This window comes from Mastigoproctus giganteus, chromosome 7 (genome assembly GCF_048544385.1).
Source record: "Mastigoproctus giganteus isolate SK-2022 chromosome 7, ASM4854438v1, whole genome shotgun sequence".
NCBI classification, from domain to species: Eukaryota; Metazoa; Arthropoda; class Arachnida; order Uropygi; family Thelyphonidae; genus Mastigoproctus; species Mastigoproctus giganteus.
The window spans coordinates 58,315,266-58,336,311 of NC_143581.1; the positions used below are offsets into that span (position 1 = coordinate 58,315,266).

Sequence of the window (21,046 nt, forward strand, 5' to 3'; positions counted from 1 at the left end):
TTTTTTATTTTTTTTTACGCCAGATTTCTTGCCTTTGTCAGTCTGTTTTAAAGGGTCTCTTTGTAACACTTCAAAAGAGTTCTCAAAGTATCTAAAAAAATTTAACCTGTTATCAACCCTTCAAAATCGGAAACAGTAGGTTCAGTAATATAAGAAAAACAGTAGGTTCCCCTTCTGGTTGGAGTTTTCAATTGGTCGATCTCAGTCGAGGGCCGCATGGTGTTTTCTCCCGGAAACTCGACGTTGTCGTTCAGCAAATAGGAAATTGACTGAATAAGCGCAGTTACAACACAATAGACAAAGGCCTTAGTTGCTTAACACACACCTACCATCTGGTTGATGTTTTCCTGGATCATAATGGGCATCCCTTTGGTTACCTCATAAACTTAGGGTAAACTATAACACAAAATGGCGCCTCCGTAGCCAGGTGGGAAGGAGCAGCAGCAGTGCGTAGCACATACTTCTTGATTAGACCGGGGTTCGAGCCCGTAACCACCAAATACGGAGGATGCGGAAAGGTCAGGGAATGGCCACCGCATTTCCCGGAGCAATATGGCCTTAGTTGCTAATGCTCCTAAAAACCAAATAACAAACAAACATAATAACACAAAATTCAGTTTTTTTTAGAAACACGTTCATTCGGATATTTCACATGTCCCTAGATATTTCATTAAGTTAATAAAACTCAATATATACTCTGTGCTTCACAAATTTGGCCTGGAGTCTCCAATTTCAAATCTGTGGATGATTCAGAACATTGGTTTCTCCGCTGGACAGTTTATAAATCTAACATTAAGCTGTGAAAAAGAGAACCTTCGTGGTCGAATGTTTTAAATATAGTCCTCCATTAATGTATAATTAAAAATAATCTAATCTTATTCTGCAAACTTTTTGACTTTGTATTAGACTCTTTTGATTTATGGGACATCATCGGTTCGCAGATCCCTAACAGGCTCTAAAAACTGAGGGCAACACTCGTTCCTCTATGAAATTGACCATGCACTGTTGGCCATCATGTCTCCCTTTGGTTACCAAAATATATAACTATTGTAGATATTGATCGAAACAGTTTGTTAAAAATCCGAAACTTCTAATCCAATGTGCCAATATCTTATTACACAAGGATCGTAAATTAAACCTTAACTTAAGATCTTAACTTTTCTTTTTTCCAGAAGAGTCTAATGTTCTCGTTTCTATCAACCAAAGTTATAATTTTGAGTAAACATTGCTTGTTCGTATGGTTATTTTATTATATAATTCTATTCTTTATGATTACTGTACGTGTGTATATTGTATATCGCAATTATTCTCTGGTAATGTTTTTCTAACGCACCTTTTTATATTTTTTTGACTCTATCAGAGATAAACACAGTATACATTCTTGGCAATAAACTGATTGATTCATTCCAGATTGTTCAGATTATTCCGAACTAATGGTTCTGCTCTTCATACTTAAAATTTAAGTAGCTTTAATATGGGTGGAGGAAGGAAACAGTTTCCTCTTGAAAAACACAAAAACACATGGTCTATATTTTAAAATGTTACGTACAGCCGGAAATTCTTTACTTACAAATTTCCAATATAGTTTATGGTAATGAAAGTTCCTTTCACAATATAGAGTATTCTAATAACATTGCTTTTTTGTTATTGATAGAATTTTCACAAAAGAAACTATGACCACAAAGAAATTAGTGTAATAAAGCATTGAAGAAAATGTTTGTTTTTATGTGTAACAAATGATAGCAATTATCTACATTTGTTCAACAAGAAATCTTCAATAGTATTTTATGTATACATGTATAATGATATATTCACGTATTAGCGATCGGTTTAAAATAAATGATAAATTGGATTTTAGGATTTTTTTTTTTTTTTCTGGGATTTTAGAGCCCATTTTGAGCCCCGTGTCTTTCCTGCTGTTTTAGGGCCTTTCGATGCCTAGACACTCAGGCTTTAGTCATCGTCCACGTTGATTATTCCGAGTGGGCATCACCGACGTAACGGCAAAGACTGACCTCTTGAACGGACAGGAACAAAGACAATGTGATTTGACGGGTTTTTTTTTATTATTATTTATTACCAAAAAGGCAAAGACATTGTTCACTTTGAATCTAAACCTAAGGCGATCTTAAGGGTTTAAATGACAGTACGTTAAAGTGTTTCGTTTCCTTTAGATGTAATAATGAGAATTAAAATATCGGAGAAATGTAATCAAGAGGATTGGACGACATGTAGATTTTAGATTAACAATAGTTTAACAAATATGTAATAACAAAGTTAGAAGAAACCCGTATTCAACAAACCATTAACCGTGCGAGTTTTTTCTTTTTGATGAAAGTAAAACAATTTCAGAAAAGGTAGTTGTTTCAAAGATACTAAAGAAGTGCAATCTGCTGTGACAAAAGCGCTAAAGACAGTACTATAAAATAGTTTCTTCTATTGTTTCAACAAATTTAGACTGGCTGGAAAAACTATTTTGTTCCAAGAATTTGTTGTTTAAAGATTGCTTAATTCATTCATTTTAGAAAAAAAAAAAAAAAAAAAAAAAATCATTCCTGGACCTTTTTTTCTTCTATATCTCATTTAAATATGTTCTTGTTGATCTTAATGTGCTTTTTCTTTTCATCAAGTTATCACTAAATTCACTTGAACATGACAATCTTCTAAGAATATACAGAGGTCAGATATTTTATTTATAAAAATGGTCCGTCTTGAAGAAAATAAATCAATTCACGCAACTACTTTTAATTTATACTGATCTAAGAAATATCTTTAATTCTGATGGCATCTTCTTAAATCAGAATACCAAAAAAAAGGAGAAAATTTATGATATTATATTGATTAATGAAGTAACTTTTCACTTTACAGTGAATCGAATGTAGATCACAGGAATGCAGGCTGTTCATTTCTCATTCACCGTTTCTCGTAAGTGATCCTTCATTAGCTAGGATTCAAATATCCGATACAGCAATCGAAGTCCTGTTGTTCATCAAGAACCGTTCCCTAAAGAAAAATGGGACTTAATTTTTAATATTAATTTGAACACTTCAACAGATAAAAGCGGCATATCAGATGCATATACGTAAGGAAAGGTAGAAAAAGGCAGAGATATTACAGTAGACAACAATCGTAACACATAGTTCGATGCTAAAGCCCCCCATAATGACCCCCTGTGCAAATTTCGAAATGTATTTTTATCCGTAAGCCGTGTATTCCATGGATGTATTCTAGTAGTCTAGGTTTGTCTATTCGAAAAATGTAAGTTTTTTTTTTTTTTTAAAGAAAATATTGCAACGCTTGTCCGAGACAAAGTAATTTGGCCAAGACATGCAAATAGCTGGAGAAGTTTGGCCTTTCCCGATGAGAAGTGTTCCTCAACTGCAAAAAAATTAATTACCAGATGTTATTAACAGAGAAGAGAAATCTTATAATTCGAGCAGCTAGAAATAAGCTAAGAAATTAGAGGCAAGCGAGAATACAAACTCTCTTCTCAAAGAAGTTGAATCATCCAACAAATGGATTTTAAGTGTTATCGTTTCTGTTTCTGTTTCTTTTATCAATTGTAATGAGTTTTTAAGAGGGCTAAGGTTACTTTGATTTGAAAGCCAGTCTGAAGCAGAACTAATGCTTCTACCTAGGTTTATTGACGTCGCAAGTAGGCAAGCCAGCCTTAGAATTTCCGCAGAAAAGACATACAGTTAGTCATGGTTTACGTTACCTGGGTACTAAACCTAAACAACAGAATACATCTGAGCTTCTCTATTGGAATTGACATGTGGTTTCGAAAACTTCCGCATTATTCTATTGAAAATAAGGCTTATATATTTTTCATATCCCTCATTCGAACCATGATGAAGGACTGCAACTTAATAATTACAGCGGAAGAATAAATCCTCCCATAAATATGAAAAGAGAATCGCGATGCAGCTACATTTGTTAACGTTTTCTTAAAATTAAGAAAGTGTAAAAGACAATAATACTGTACCACAGTTATGCAGTCTTGGCAGCCACAACTAAGACTGTTCATTCTGATGTTCGGAATATCACTAGAAACGTTGAAGGAGTGTTGTTCAGCAAGGAAATGGTTTTCACCAACAGACATCAATAGCTTCTCTAACTCCATATTTCTTGTCTCTAGTTGGTCCATATAATGCTTTTGAATGCTGAGCTGTAAGGATAATCTGTTATAGATATCAATCAGATCACTTTTAAGAATGCGGTCACTCTCATTTCTAAGAGCTTGTTTCGTCATAGCCTCATCCACCGTACCACTCAGTTTCTTTATTATGGACTCCTGACTTTGTAAAAGAATACGGCTTTTGTCGATCATAAACAAGCATTGTAACAATAGTGCTGCTTCCTGAAATGTTAAAAACAAACAAACAAAGAAACAAGCAAATCAGTTAAATGGTTTTAAAAATCACGTTTTAACTATATAATTTTTATAAACTCATTTGTATCGTAACGAATAAAACAGGTGTTGCGCGAGAAAGTTAAGAATTTTGAAGACTTGGCTCTGATCTTAGAATGCGATGAAAAGGAAGTCAGAGAATACATAAGAGGGAGAAATATAAAAACCAAATGTATGGGTTCACAGCCCATTAAAACAAAATTTTTGATGTTCCTGGTTAATGTGTGGGAATCTCTCTCTCCTCCTCCTCCTCCTCCTCCCCTTGTGTTAATAATTAGGGAATTCTTTACCACCCTCATTATCTGTGGTCGGTTTCCCTGTTTTGCTGGAAGAAAAATACCTAGTTTCCGGGGGAAATCCTGCTCACTTGCCTTAGACCGACAAACTCAGCCAAGTTGTGAAACGCCATGAAAATTCCCCACGTTAGTGACGGGATCAAACCTAGACTTTTTCCACCCAGTGTGAGAATGGCTTTGTTTTTTTTTTTTTAAACCCCAAACACGACAGGTATTAGCACCCATAGTGCTTAGTACTGTACATGGGCTGGAGATTGAGAAGTATAAAAGAAGTATGAAAGTATGCAAGAAAAAATACGTAAGACGAGAGGTAGTGCCAGTAAACGAAAGTCGGAAGAATAGAAACCAATTCAGAAGAGCAGTGCTCATGGAGGTTTGGGGGAAGCCGCCTCAGACGTGGGAACAATATTCCATGGTAGAGCGGATTTGTGATTTGTACAGAATGAACAGCAGTTTGGAAGAAAAGTAACGCCGAGAACGAAAGAGAAAACCCAGTTTGTAGATGCAAAGGAAGCAATATTTGTAATGTACTCATCCCCACTAGAGATATATGATCCTGCCTAGAAATCAGAGTGTCATCGAAGATAAGCACAGGGGCAGAAGAATCCCTTTTATGAGATATAAAACAGGACTGATTTTTAGAAGGATTGAAATCAACTAAGTTATCTTTACCCCAATGAAGAATTACCATTTCAAGGAAAAATAATAGTGGATATTCGAGGAGTTAACGCTGTCTGTGCAGAGCAAGAGTTCTCAAACTGGAAGGTAGTATGCAATGTGCTATCATCTAAAAAACTACGGATAGGATTTCCAGTCAATGGAAGGAGATCATTACTATACAGGAGGAAATGAGTGGGAGAAAGAACTGAACCTTCGGAACACCAGCATTAGTGGAGAAGTTAGAAGACAGAGAGCCACCTGATTACAAAAAAATTAAAAAACAATTGACCAACCATACGATGGAAGCGTATTTAGAAGAACTTTATACCAAACACGATCAAAAGCCTTTTTGCAATGTCAAGAGAAACTGCTTGAGTTAACCAAACTTTTTAACTTTTCCATTGAATTTGTGCACAGATGGGTAACATAAGCCAGAATATCACCAGTGGATCAACACTAAAGAATCCATACTGGCGATCGTTGCTCAGATGAAAGATTTCTAGATAGTTTAAGAGTTAATTTATTTTTTCACTACTTTGGAAAGAGTAGAAGTGCAATGGGAAGAAGTGCAATAATAACTGGATGGGAGGGATTTGTCACCATTTTTGGAATTGGCTGGATATAAACAAATTTCCAAGCAGAAGGGAAAACACCTTTGGAATAAGAAAGTGAAAAAAAGGCGGCAAAGAGCAGGAGTAAGTTCAGGAGCGCAGGTTTTGAGAACAAGTGGAGAAATACCAACAGGACCTGGAGCTTTCTTAGCATCAAGATTTGTCATCTTCTGACATCTTTTTGATGGAAGACCACAGGAGGTATTGAAGGGTGTGCTGGGAATGGTGGGAGGTGTTTTACCAAGATTATTAATACGCGAGTCGAAAGAAAAGTAGGATGTTAGAAAGTCAACTTTATCTTTGGTAGAAGTGGCAATAGAACAATTTGGTTTTAACAGAGGGAGGTGGGAAGAAAGATGGGCAAAAGTTGTGGCCAACAGCTTTGGCAAGAGACCAGAATATTAGGCTATCATTTGGATAAGAAGCAAGTTTTATACTCTTACCCTATTTGAAATCTAGTTTAGATTGATTAATAACTGCTTTACAATTGTTGCATGCTTTTGTGTAGGCAGAAAATGAGTCTGGAGATTTGGAAACAAGCCAATTACGATATGTTAAACAGCCTCAGCACATTTATTGGAAAACCAAGGTTTAGATAAAGGAGAAGATTTTAAGGTGGAGTGTGGAATAAAGGATTCCATTCCTAAAAGAATAATTTCACTGACAGGATCTGAGCAAACATTGACATCAGAAGATTTGAAACAGTAATCCGACCAATGAAAATAAATCTAGCAAGAATCATCCCATTTTGCATTCTTGTAATGCTAAAGAACACAAGCTCAAGAATGGCCATGAGAGAAAGGCTCCATTGGAGAAGAGACCATCACTAAGTGGTGATCCGAGATTCCTAGAGGACCACTCACCTCGACCATGTACTTAGAAGGACTGTTTGTGAGAAATAGATAAAGCGTGCTGGCTGCGTGGTTAGGATTGTTTGGTATTCTGGTAGGAAAATGAAAAATCTGTGAGGGGTCATTATAATTTCAAAAGCCCAGCATCTCGACCAATTGGGTCTGTGTGACTGGAAAACGGAAGCCAGTTGGAGTTGTGAACTTGAAAATTACCAAGGAAAATTACCTTACTGTTAGGAAAGTAGGACTGTAGAAAGTCAAGTTTCAAAGAGAGGAAGTCAAAGAGTTCCAAGTGATTAGCGGCGTTGGGAGAACGATAGAGGCAACAGATAAATTTTACTGAAGGTGGTAGAGAAATTTTAAGCCAGAGAAGATCGAAAAAAGGAGATTCCAAATTACTAAGTGTCTGTGAGGGAATATCATAGCAGACATATGCACAGGTACCATCTTTGAAGCGAAAATGGCAGACTGTAAGTGGAAACGGACATCATTGAGATTGGAACTGAAAGCGCGTATATTTTTTAAATGAATGAGGAAGTTTTTGGGAGGTTTAGATCTTTTCGCAATAAGTTTGTTCTATTAGTTTGACAATTCATGATGTATTCAACAGTAAGAAATGGTAGGAGGAGGACATGCTATATGAAGTAATGAAACTTTTGGATATGGAGTACGCATGGCAAGAATATATCTAGTTCCTTGATATAACGTGGCCTTGATAGTGTCCCCCCATCCCGCAAATACACTACTAGGGCTCCCTCCAGTCACTACCTGGAAGAGTAGAGGCAGCGAAAGATTACATGCTGCACGCTTGAGCTGTGTATTTACTGAAATTCCGATAATCGGCGTGCGTTAAGCAACTAGGGCTATGAAGCATAGGTATATTTTGTCTGTAATTTCGTCTATTCTGAGGTGGATTTGTTTGCTTGCTGAAAAAACCTAAGCTTCCGGCAGAATAAACCATGCAACCCTTGCATGAGACCGACTAACTCAGCCAAGTTGTGAAAACAGCCCATAAAATAAATTCTTTACATCATTGACGGGATTCCAACCGAAGCCTTTTCTACGTATTGTAGTAAGAATGGCGAGTATATCCACTGAACTACCCGCAGGTTGAGGGGAAATTCCTGTGAACATTTGAACGCCAAAGTAACGTGTTCCAAGGACGTTGCCCGGTTTCCGTTCATCACCTTTCGTCAGGGATAGGCGAACGCTATCTATCAGTTCTTGTGGCCTACCAAACGTTTTTACACTGCAGCATTGCCCTCGTTCTTCAATTTTTTCACAACATCGCCAACAGTAGACCCTGCAAAGTTCAAATGTATGACTGCTGTTATGACAGCCCGCGTGGTTGTCATATCAGCTTCATATTACTATGGATTTTCTTTTGCACGGTCTTTATATAAAAAAATAGAAACATGCAGTAAAGATTTAATAATTGAATAATATATCTCTTGGAAATAATGAAAAAAAAAAAAACATTTTCAGCACATACATTGTATATCGATTACATGCTAATAATAGAAAACAAAGGTGAAAATACACGATCATTTTACTAAATATTTATCTCCGAAGCAAGGCAATTTTTGTAGTCACCCGCACAGAAAGAGAGATAATTTTAGGAAAGAAATATCTCTATATGTTACAGACGTATTTTATAAAGGATGATCATATGACACGATGGGAAGCGCTTTAACAGTATGAGAAATTGTTCTGTCAGTTCTTTCAAGAAGAATAAATACAAACCCCGACTAAGAGTATAGCTACGCAATCTCCTAATAAAAATGGCCCCTACCTTCCTCTTCATGCAGAATTAGTGAAAAAATAATTCTTCTTTAGGCTTGCATAACGAGTTGACATATAAAATAAAAGTTCTGCAAATTTAAATAAAATAAACATTCTGCCTTTGCGTGATATCATCGCTCTGGATGATATCGTGTATCAGTACTTCTCAATTTTTTTTTATTTCACGGCTTACCATATATAATTAGAAAGTTTCACTGTCTCCAGACTCAATAACAGAATAACAGTAACTACAGCGCGGTGGTATTCCTCTCAAGTGAAGATATTTGATTTAATTTTTTATAAAAATCAAAAACATAAAATGTTTTTTTAAATATTCATAAAAGTGTCTTTAAACCTAATCTAATATTGGGTTTATCTTTGATCCTCGGCGATGTATAATTACTTTAAATGATTTATATTAGATTTGTATCAGCATATCATATTTTTCGGTTTACGTGCTCAATGCGCTTGTAATACTTTTTCGTTAAAGTCAATGGATTTTCTTTTTGTATTTATTGGTTACAAAGTTATTTAGCTTTTTTGGTTACAAGGTTATGTAACCAAAAAAGTTATCCATGAACCGCGATAAAAATATAAAGTATTCCAGCAACTTGTCAGCGCGATTTGTTTATCACTGTATTATAAATGCATGGTACTCAACATGCTCTAGTTAACAAAAACGCTAACAGTTTTCATACTTACGGATAACTGATGAGCAGGAGAGCTTGGCCTGACAAAGGGGCAACCTGTAAATTAAATTTTAATTTTAGAAAACCAAACAATCAGTGCTATAGATTGCTCTTTATTTAGACAGTTTAAACGATTAAATTATTCATCTCTTCTTATGCAGCAAAGAAATTAATCAAGTTATTTCTCAGAAATTCAATCATTTCATTTAGCCATTAAGTTTAAATTTTAAGTAATTCAATTTAATACTTAACGACTACGTGAAATTATACTGCAACATATAAGATAAACATTAAAGTAAAAAATATATATTCACAAATACATACTAAATCTATATGCAATGTATTGTTCTGGAGGACTAAGAGATAACTTCAATGTTTCTTACAATGTCAATAAGATGATCAATGCGTTCTCATATCCGATTAGCTTCTTGTCCCACATCTACAAGTTGTTCACAAGGTTTGCTTTTTATTGGCGCATTAGCAACTAAGGCTATAATGTGTTCACAAGGATCATTTACTCACAGATTAGAAAGAATACTTGATGAGAATCAACCGAAAGAGCAAGCTGGCTTTAGGACAGGATTCTCAACTCAACATTCACGTAATATAACAGCTAATGGAAAAAGCAAATGAATACAGAACACCATTATGCCTGCCATTTGTGGATTATGAAAAGGCATTTGACCCCATACAGCATAAGGCAATGTTTCTGACACTGGAAAGACAAGGCATAGACATCCCGTACATTATGATTTCGAAGAAAATATATGAGAACGCTACCTCCTTTATTAGACTAGACAAAGACAGTAGCAAATTTAAAATTGAGAAAGGAGTTCGACAAGGAGACAATATCTCCGAAGCTGTTTACTGCTGCCCTTGAAGCTTTCAGAAGATTAGACTGGTCGCAGAAAGGAGTCAATGTGAACGGAGAGTACCTAAACCATTTAAGATTTGCAGATGACAATGTGGTCATAAGCCACGATCCCAAAGCATTAGAGGAAAATCTTAATCAGTTATGCACAGCTAGTAAGGAATTTGGACTAAAGATGAATATGGTTAAAACAAAATTAATGATGAACAAGTATGACACAGAAAGAGATATAATTCTTGAACACGTCATTAGTTGTAATAATAATAATATATGACTGGAAGTCAAGAGAAGAATAAATTTCGGATGGATGCCATTCAGGAAATATAGTCTCATACTGAGGAGCAATATCCCAATTTTTCTGAAATGTAAAATAATGAACCAATGTATACTCCCCACCATGACAAGGAAGTAAAACTTGGGCACTCACCAAAAGAATGGAGGAGAAGCTGAAAACTACACAGCGAAGAATAGAACGAATTTATATTAGGAATCGGACTGTTGGATAAGAAGAGAAACGCATGGATTAGGCAGCAAACTCAAGTAAAGGACACTCTTATCAAAACTACTAAAGTCCTGCCCGAGTCCAACTGAAATGGACTTGGCAGGACACATATGTACCTAAGGGAAGCTAACAGAAATCCTGGAAGACAACAAAGGAGATGGATAGATGAAATTCAAAAGTTCGTGGGCAGTAAATGGATGGCCATTGCACAAAACAGAAGGAACTGGAAAGTTGCTGGAGAGGCCTTCACCCTGCAGTCTCAGAGCGTTTTACACTCAGCCTTGTAGCTTCTCGCGGCTGTAAACAAACTGAAAAAGTGGCCAGATATGGAATTCGAATAAAGAGTTTCCAGATATGGCAATGCAAGTACAGTTTTTCTGTGGGCACTACTTTCAATGAATCTTCGTAGTCGGAGTCCGACTAGTGAGTAGCACAGTTGGTATTCCGGGTGATAAAGACGTGAGTTCCAATCCCGTCGACGACGTGAGGAATTTTTATGGGCCTTTTTCACGTGGTTGAAGTAGTCTGTCTGAGATGAGGGTGGCATGGTTTTTGTCCCAAGAAACTAGGTATTTTCGGCGATGAAACAGCAATTTGACCACTGAACACATGCAAATTACAGACATTACATGCTGCGCAATATGGCTTAAACTGCTGATGCACCTAAAATCCTACAACAACCAATAAACCAACCATTCGGTGTCCTTCCTGTAAATCTGATTGATCATTTGATAAGGGAGAAACCTTTCGCCAAGCGTTATCCACAGAGATACTAGAAACTGGATGAAACAGCTCTTAAAGAATGAGGGGGAAATCATCCACTAGTAGGATTTCCACAAAAATCGCTACGCTAGTTACTCCTGTGAACATTTTGTGAACAAAGTGAAGTGACCACAGGTTTATATAAAGGCCGGAATAAAAGCAAGAACAAAATGAGACCCACTAGCAATACTGAATTTAACTAAGACTGTTAAAATAGAATGTGCTGGACGTGTTCATCTTGCTCGTACATATCCATTCGCTCGTTTTGTGGGCGTGTTACGAAGAACATGTTCATTAATGGCGCGAAAGCAGTTCTCAATGTACTGCTTTAGTCTATCCAAAGTAAGTGAGCTATTCTTATTCTTCAATAAGAAAAAGAACAGTCCATTGAATCTGTTGACCAATTAAGACCATGGTATTACATTTCATTATGATATGCATCCTTCTCACATCAATACCATCGTTCCCTGAAGCATTCAAGTTACTAGATTTAATCACACTCGGCACCTTTCTTTATACGGAGATTCTGCTATTATGATGCTATATAAGCAACTTATACTAAATAGTGAACATTTTCTGGTGGGTGTGGACGTGCCGTTAGACCTCTCCCCAGAGCGAAGCGTCCCATATGCGTTGGATGGGATTTATATCGGCGGAATGGGCAGGCCAATCCATATGAACAATGTCCCCACTTTTCAAAAGCATATCAATAAAATTTCTACGATTTCGTTGTTAAAGAAATCGTACACTGGTGTGCAAAATTTAAGGACCAGTCAAGTTTTCACCTGTAGCTTCTCATAGGAGTGGCCTGGATATGGGAAAAGCATACGAAAGGAACCTCGTGAGATACAGAAATGATGAAGGAAACAACACCGACACAACAACGAAAAAAAAAAAACGGTACAGAGGGACTTTATTCAAAAATGGCAACATAGCACTGGCTACCATGATACAGATGGTCATCATTGTTCCAAAGATGGAACAAAGGGAAGAGGCAGTCCTCAGTAGGTTATATGGGAACCCCTAATGTGGATGCAGACCTTGCACTGCCTGTCCATACTTAGAACAATGTTGTTGATAAGTTCTTGCAGTAACATCGTCCATTCCTCTGTCAGCGCCATCTTCAGCTGGTGAACATTTTCTGGTGAGTGCGGACGTGCCGCTAGGCATCTCCCCAGAGCGAAGCGTCCCATGTGCGTTGGATGGGATTTAGATCGCGGGAACGGGCTGGCCAATCCATACGAACGATGTCCCCACTTTCCAAAAGCATATCAACAGCTGCAGTGCGATGGGGTGTGGCGTTATCATCCATAAACACGAACTCCGGGCCAATGGCACCTCGGAACAGACGCACATGGGGAAGGATTACCTCAGTACAGACAGTAGCGTGCACCGGTTACAGTACCGCCTTCCAGTATCTGGAGTTGTGTATATCCATCTAAGATAACGCCTCCCCCAGACGAGAACACCTCGACCGCCATATCGATCCCTTTCAGTGATGCATGCGGGGTGATACCGTGTGCCAACCTCTCGCCAGATTAGCTGACGTCCAGAATCGTTTCTGGGACTGAATATACTCTCATCAGTAAAGAGTACCATAAGTAAAGATTTTGTGGTTGTAACCTTTAGAAACTTAAGTCCTTAAGTTTTGCACACCAGTGTATATCCTTTATTCGCGGAAATTACAGTTCTCTTCGTTCTCGGGTCGACAGCAAAAGTTTTATTTTATTAACAATCTTGTTATGTTAATAATTTTATTGATTCTCCCACTTTCTTGTCAATCATGTAATTTTTAGTTTTCCCTCTTAACTCGAAATTTTACTACAACTTTTCCTTGCCTCTTCTACGTACTATTGTTCTACTAGCCATTATACGAGGGGAGGGGAAGAGAGAGAGAGAGAGAGAGGGGGGGGGGATTCTATAACTGAAATATCAATTAAGTCCAGAATATCTTTTGTGTTCAGGGGGATTAATGAGTGTGTTAATAACTTGGCCGATTTGCTGTTTTATTACGGATTTTGTTTTATCTAGTGGGATATTGATAGCATTTAACAGATCGGTATTATTACTGAGGTGTGCGTTCTGGAGTTGTTCGTATAGATGATATGTGTTCTTTTATGGATCTTGGGTTATTCGGGAGAACTGGGATAATAATATTACTACTAGCTGTGCTACGTTGCATCCAGGGTGAGGTTTTCCATTGACAACGGATCTATTAGGGTATCCTTCTTTGTCGGCTTTTATGTTACCGAATACGGTTGGGGATTCAGCGTTATCAGGAAACAGGTTCAGGAAGTAGGTCTTCTATTTTGTTTTCTGATTTTAGGCGCTTTATTTTTGTTTTTATCTTATTAGTGATACTGTTGGTAAGATCTTGTTTCATTATAGAGTAGAACTGTTATCTACCAGTAGGTTGAGTAGTTTACTGTTGAAGTCTACGCTATGAATTACTACGAAGGCGTTCCCTTTATCTGCTTTTGTAATGTGTATGTCGCTGTCTGATCTTAGTTGGGAGAGGGTTTTTCTGTGGGTTATTGACAGATTATTGTATTTTTGAACGCCTGACCGTATTTGCTTTTATGTAGGGTATTCATAATTTTGAGTGACGCTGAGTATTTTCTTGCTGATGTTTTCATATTCCGGAAACTGTTATTCAGTTGGGGAAGAAAGGAAATCTATATAAATTCTATTTTTGTGAGGGTTGGTGCGAAATTAAGACCTAAATTTAGGATTTCTAACTGGGGGAGGGACTCTATTACTCAGGTTGAATACTTTAGAGAAGGGTTACTAACTATGAAATTAACTGTATTGCATTGCGAAATGTATCGGAACACGTCCGGCTGACTGTAAAAGTAATTTAAAAAATCTCTAGGAACGTGTATGATTAGAAATGAATAGCCATCACTGCACGTTAAACAGAGTAGCAATGAAAGAACAACGCGATTTTGTTAGCAGATATTATATTAATTCACTAACCTTCATAATAGTTACACTCGACTGCACACATAATATCCAAAACAAGAAAGAACAGCTTCAATTTGAAGCACAAAACCGTCCAGAAGGAAAATAGACTGAAGATGCTGAAAACCAACAAGATCCGTAAATGGTTACCGTAACGGATACTTTCTCGATTCCCAGTTCGATAAGGAATGTGCACTGACTGCCGTCCTTTGTCTGTTGTTCCTGCAATGGAAAGCAGAATAAACATAAAAAATAAGGTATCAATCGGCCAAGGATATAATTTTTGGAAGAACATATATAAATGCACAGGCGCATACTGTTATTCCTCATTAAGGGCCACCTAATAGATAATGCAAATTTTGCTTATTTATCGAAATTTTGCATCGGAAATTCGTTTTATAATTTTGACCAAGCAGAAGTAAATAACCTCATGAACTGCAGGCTAAATTAAAGATAATGCGGTTAAAATTACTTTTTGTTTAAGGCACTTTTGCCTAATTGTACCGAGGACCACGGCAAACTAGACCTCAGTTCGAATTCAGTTAAACTGAAAGAATGAATGAATGAGTATGAATTCAGAAAAGAAGGTATTATTGTGATGGTGGCATTTATATTTTTCTGTCTTAGGTCTTTCTGTCTTATGAATAACTTTTGGTGCAATAACATTACCATCAAATGCGCACTCCTAGCAGATGCAGCCAACTTTATTTTAGTTGGTATTCATTTATATGGAAAGAAAATAACATAATATTCTATGATATCTCATTAAGAAAAAATAGGCAGTAATTAAAAACTGACCGAATGGTTCCAAAGACGTGGCGTTCTTTGAGATCCACATTCCTCTGCAGACGTTACTCAACAGCATTGCCGACATCACTGCAGCCACTAAAATAATAATAAAAAAATGAATTACATAATCTACTAGTAATAATATTTTACTCATTATTTAATAAGTACCTGAACCATTGTTTTAAAATTAAAACTCAAAACTAAACTTAATTCAAATTCCACTGACGTTCGCCTGTGTTTTTAATAACAGATGAAATTTCACCAAAAGCTTTAGGAGGTATTCTGTACACAGGTTTTCCATTTTCTTTCTCTTCTTACAAGGTATTCAATTATTATTTTATTAATTTAGCTATTTATTAAATTAGCTGTATTCTCATCAAAGAATAAACAAACCTTACTTCCTTACTACCTAAGTCCTGATAAAAAAAAATGCAGGGCTATTATGAAACAAAAAACAAAACAAAAAAAAAAAAAACCACGCTTATTACCATAAATCAATGCAGCCAATTAAAACAGCAACTAAGGTTACACTTGGCAAGATGCGATTCTGCTACCTTAGTACAAAGATGCCCTAAAATTTAAAATTAATTAAAATAAAATCATAAAAAGATGAAAAAGATAAGACAATATCACCCCCTGAAGTGCAAATGCACGATTCTTTGCTCAAAGAGCAGCACCCTCGCATCGACCAAAGCATGTGTGCCACTTTCATAATAAAAAAATATTATAAAATAAAGACAGGGAGTTCACAAGCACAAACTCTTCAATGGGACATCAGCACTTGTGGATTCCGAAAAGGATAGTATTTTCGGTCGTTGACTGCAAATGTCGACGGATATTCCTATACGATTTGAACACAGAAAGGAATAAAGGTACCAACTGCCATCAAATCATGGTGTACATCATGGTCACCTCCTGCTATAGGTTATACAAAAATCGTCGTATTATGGCCATCCTAGGTCACTCTCATCTACCCCATGTAGTGCAAATGCAGGATTACACGAATCTTTGCTTAAGGAGCTGCACCCTCGCGCCCCCCAAAGTATGTATGCCATTTTCATAATAAAAGTATATAAAGACAGAAAAGTTCGAAGAAAAGTTTTTGGAGAGAGGGGGGGGGGAAAAGAACGCAATCTTCTCTACCAGTAGTGCATATTTACTATTTTTGGATAATGCTGTATTGTCTTTTTCCTTTGTATGTGACGGGACGCGAATCCAGACCTCTCCAAACGAGTAACGAGTAAGAAACACTATAATCGTACGTCACAGACCTCCCTTTGTTGTTAACACTACTACACAAGTTAATGTGTGTTAATGACACACATTAACTTGAAGCAACTGTACTGAAAAAATGAAAGGTGTTCATACGAAATCTTTTACTTTTTCTCTGCTAAAGAACAGCCCCTCTTACGTGTGTCACACAAGTACGGAACACATTGTATTTAATAAAGCAGCCTGATATTTTCTGATTATTCGATATATTTGCAGTCTGAAAGGGGTTTTTTTTTTTTTTTTGTCATAATTATGCTGAAATTTCTGATTTTGATGTTAAAACTGAACTAAGTATTGCCCACTGCGATTTTACGATTTATAAGTTTAATTAAACTGATTTCTTTCCGATCCATTGGTCCAAGCCTCAAGGTAGGGATTACAGGAGAACGCTAAAACTTCAATTTTCAATAAAAAATAAAAAAAAGTTGTTCCCTTTTCTCCGTTTAGCCTAAAAACGTCACTTCTGTACTTCTGAAACAAATGTAAATCGGTTTTATTAAAATGACAAAATTAGAATAAACACATACAACGGTTGTACGTGATTTTCGCAAATAATATACGTATATACGTATATATTAGTGGGCGCCTCCGTAGCCAGGTGGGAAGAAACAGCAGTGCGTAGCACACGCTTCTTGATTAGACCGGGGTTCGAGCCCGTCACCACCAAATACGGAGGATGTGGAAAGGTCAGCAAATGATCACCGTATATCCTGGAGCAATATTATGGCCTTAGTTGCTAATGCTCCTAAAAACCAAATAACTAACTATGTATTAGCCAGCCGTACGGTGTAAAGAAGCCCGAGGCTTCAGCTGCATTGGCAAAAAAATAAAATAATAATAATTATTTTTTGCTGGTGCAGCCAAATAATAATAACAAATAAATAATAAAACAAAACAAACTACCTTTTGAATAACGTAGGTATCTATCCAGTTGACCTGTAAATTTCCCCAAGCTGTTATCCTAAACCATCCATGGAGGCAGTTTATTTCGGTGATTAACAATTCACTGACTAAAATATCCCTTCCCTTAAAATATCCCTAAAATATCTCTTCGTCGTACAAGGCTCAGAATGAAAGTGACAGAACAGTTCTGCAAATAACTGTCCGCTTGGAACGGTCGCCGACAATCTCGCAGCACACACATACAGGCAATGAGACGATTGGGACACACGTCAGCAACATCCAGAGACAGTAAGAAGGATCGTGCATGATATTGGCTAATAGTTGTGCAGCCTTCTACAGTACTACAGTACAAGCTAGACGATGTCTAGCTTAGTACAAGGCTGACTGTTCTTGGAGCGCAGATCAATGGTTTCTCTGATGCCCAGAGAAACTACCTGCCGAACTGTATTGTCCCAACGATAAAATTTGGCAGAGGCAGAGTGATGGGGCTGTTTTTCATGGTGTGCTCTGGGACTATTAGTTGGTCTGGACAAAACCATGCATGCTGAGGTCTACCTTAGCCGCCCTAGCTATCAGAGAATGTCTGAACACCACATGGCATATCCTTAGTTTTCTGTTCAGAGTGGAAGGATCAGGAGAACAAGTGTATGCCACGAAAACATGCCCACACTCTTATACCTCCTCTAAGTCTATACTGCTAGTAGACAACAGGATCGTTCCAGTTCTTTGTGTGATTTTCTCTATATGTGCACTCTTCCAAGAGTGATGAAAATCGGAATCATAAATCGGAACGCATCACTAACGGAACATATGATTTTTCTTCAGGTCCTCCTGCATCTAATCTTTGCATTCCTAGCAAAAACGCTGCGGTGTTTTTTCAGATGATGTCCGAGATTAATGGCTTCCGTGACGGTCTCCTACTCCTGTAGTGCATTCTTTTCAGTGTTCTTCGCATCGTGCTGGTACCGATGCTTTTTGACGTTCAAGCATTAATTGCAAAGGTTATCGGTTCCGTCGTTCAGTGACAATGAAATCTGATACTCCGTTTTGGACGTCGAGCACTTTACATTTTGTGCTGCAGTTGCTTCCCTTCATGATGTTTCTTGAGTCTTTTTCTATTCATCAAACTCGAACGACATTAGTCTTTAACCTTCGAAAAGTGCAGGTGTCTTCTCTGCTGTAGCACTTACTGAATGCAGTGACACTCATACCCCTATTTTAGGAAACAGAGGTAAGATTGTATGATTGAGAGGTACGATTGTAAGAGGATCTAAGTTGATAAGATTCTGTTCTTTCCTCATTGCCAGTGAACAGATTTGAGAGATAGTGGGGTCACACGACTTTATAGAGTGGACTGCACGTAACATATCATGTGACAAATTCGATTTATATACTTTTGAATAGATGCATATAAACCGCAACCCTCAATGATCCTAATAAAGTGACCAAGCAGTAGATTATATTCTTGTAGTAAAACAGCAATAAACTCATTTATTATACTACACATAACAGAATTCCTTGATAACGAGATGTCATTTTATTTCAGAAGTAAGTTCTGCTTTATTTTTAAAAGAAAGCAGAAACAAAGAATACATAGCTGTTATTATTTCTCCGCCCTTTTTTTTTTTTTTTTTTTTTTTTTTTTTTTGTGAAAACAGATGCCGAAAGAGAAGCGGTTGCACCTTCTCACTTTGATAGTTTGCTTGATCAAAATAGATCACTGAGCTTCAAAGGCTTTAAGATATCTAGCTTTATTCTTTCAAAGTTCACAGAGTTGTCACTGCTTTTCGGAAAATTGTTTTCGTACATCTCAAAGTGCCTTTCCAAGTTACTTCTTTAGTAGACGATATAGTCACATCACATATCAACAAAATTTCTTATTTATCATTGTAAAAAAGTAATTCTCTCATTCGTCATGGTGGTTTCAACTTTTTATTAGTCTTGGGTTCAAGCAACTGAAATCAATCTTATCGCTTTTTAGCTCGTTGCACAAGCGCACGGAGAACAATCTAACATAGAATACGAGTGCATCCACACATTTTTCAGAATCGTGAGTTGGATTATAGAGCGCTGCTTGCATGAGACATCAACAGCGAACCTTTTTTCCGCCTGCCTGCCAAAAACAAGCTAACAAAAACATAATAATTTGAGAGGGCCATCGGAAAATAAAACTGACTAAAATTAGTAAATAAATTTTGCTGATATTATAAAAAGGTAATATTTGAAAGTTTTTAATGAGAACTTTGTTGCTATATAATTTTGCGCACAATTACACTTTATTGTTTTCTCTGCTATACAGACTATAAAACAAATTTGTTTTATGAATACGGATCCCAATGATATTGGAAGTTGTCGACATCACAAAAAAAAAAAAAACAAAGAAAAGAAAAGTTTATACGCTGGCACGACCACCATGTCAGATGAGTTTACAATAAATCACGAATACAGTTGTTAACCGTATTCGTGACCGTAATGACAACTTGTTAACCGTACAAGTTGTCATTACTAGCAGTCATGCTAGCTAGAGTCACAGCCCACTCAAAGCGCGTGTGCTTCTATACCTCTCTAAATGAATTAATTCCCAAAACAAACTTTTTGAGGGCACTGTTAATGATTTCTAACAGAAAACGTCGAAGAAAGAATTTATCTTAGAAATCTATGTTTAAAAATTAATTTGTAAAATTTTGTTGTTGGAATAAAATCGTTGAATTCTATTTGAATTCTGCTTTGTCGGATCTCTGATTTTTTCGTAGGCCCCAAGCACAGTTACTATAGTGCTTAATTGAAAAGACGGCTGTATCCCCTAGTATGAGTTTGCAGCCGGCAATCTGAATTTATGGTTGTGCCCTTATTGAGCCACACGGCCCACTAGCGAAAAATATAAGAGCCGTTTGTTTTTCCCTCGAAACTTCCGTTATACTCTTAAGAGATTTCTGACCATTATGACGTCCTATATTTTCATGGTATTTGATTAAAATTATCAACACGATTTTAGCCCCGCCTTACATTTCATTACATAATCTACGCGTAGGCAAACTATTCGGCCTGTTCGTTTTTTCCCCCTTTCCGGAAACGCGAATTTTTAAAATAGAAACATGATAGTACATTATTGCCTCATGATGGAGTAAAGTAACCCGTATGAGTTAATTATGAACACGTTGCAATAATCATAACACTGGTTTACAGTTGTATCTGGGGTTTGAGTAAAAGTATCTGGCAGTTATTTATGCATGTTACTGATTACTAAACCGAAGCCCGTTTGTTTCTATCACGTAAAGATTTTTCACAATTCATTAACAAAATATTACCTAGGTATTATACGCAAATGTGTACATAACAATAGTTTCTGCAATGGTTTACAAGTTTTATACCCCTATATTCGTAATCAGTATCAAATATTTGCCTCAAATACAACAGATTGTGTATGTTTAACCCGTAACTACACAGACTGCAAGGTCATACTGCAAGGTAGCCGACCTTGATCCAGGAAGGTAGACGGTCCCCCCACCCCGCTCTTCCGACCCATCTGTGATTCCCAGAATTTTATTTTCCGAGTGGAGTCTGGAAGACTCCTGTGTGTAGTTACGGGTTAAACTTGTCTGAGCATGCACTCACTTGTTTGTACAGTCCACTCAACCACAGAGCCTATATAAGTGACACATTCCTTATGCGGTTACAGTACTCCT

General features: G+C 37.0%; 1 protein-coding gene across 1 annotated transcript in view; it reads right to left on the reverse strand.

Annotated features, from left to right (window-relative positions):
- Window positions 1–2,884: 2,884 nt before the first annotated feature.
- LOC150082923 (uncharacterized) overlaps window positions 2,885–21,046 on the reverse strand; it is a 179,315-nt gene continuing 161,153 nt past the window's right edge. Inside the window, exons 3-7 of the mRNA XM_090376915.1 lie at window positions 15,195–15,281; window positions 14,412–14,618; window positions 9,314–9,357; window positions 3,986–4,360; window positions 2,885–3,003 (exon numbers count right to left, since the gene is read on the reverse strand). Of these exons, the coding sequence (XP_090233041.1) occupies window positions 2,941–3,003; window positions 3,986–4,360; window positions 9,314–9,357; window positions 14,412–14,618; window positions 15,195–15,270 (765 nt within the window). The 5' untranslated portion in view covers window positions 15,271–15,281 and the 3' untranslated portion in view covers window positions 2,885–2,940. The remainder of the gene's footprint in view (window positions 3,004–3,985; window positions 4,361–9,313; window positions 9,358–14,411; window positions 14,619–15,194; window positions 15,282–21,046) is intronic.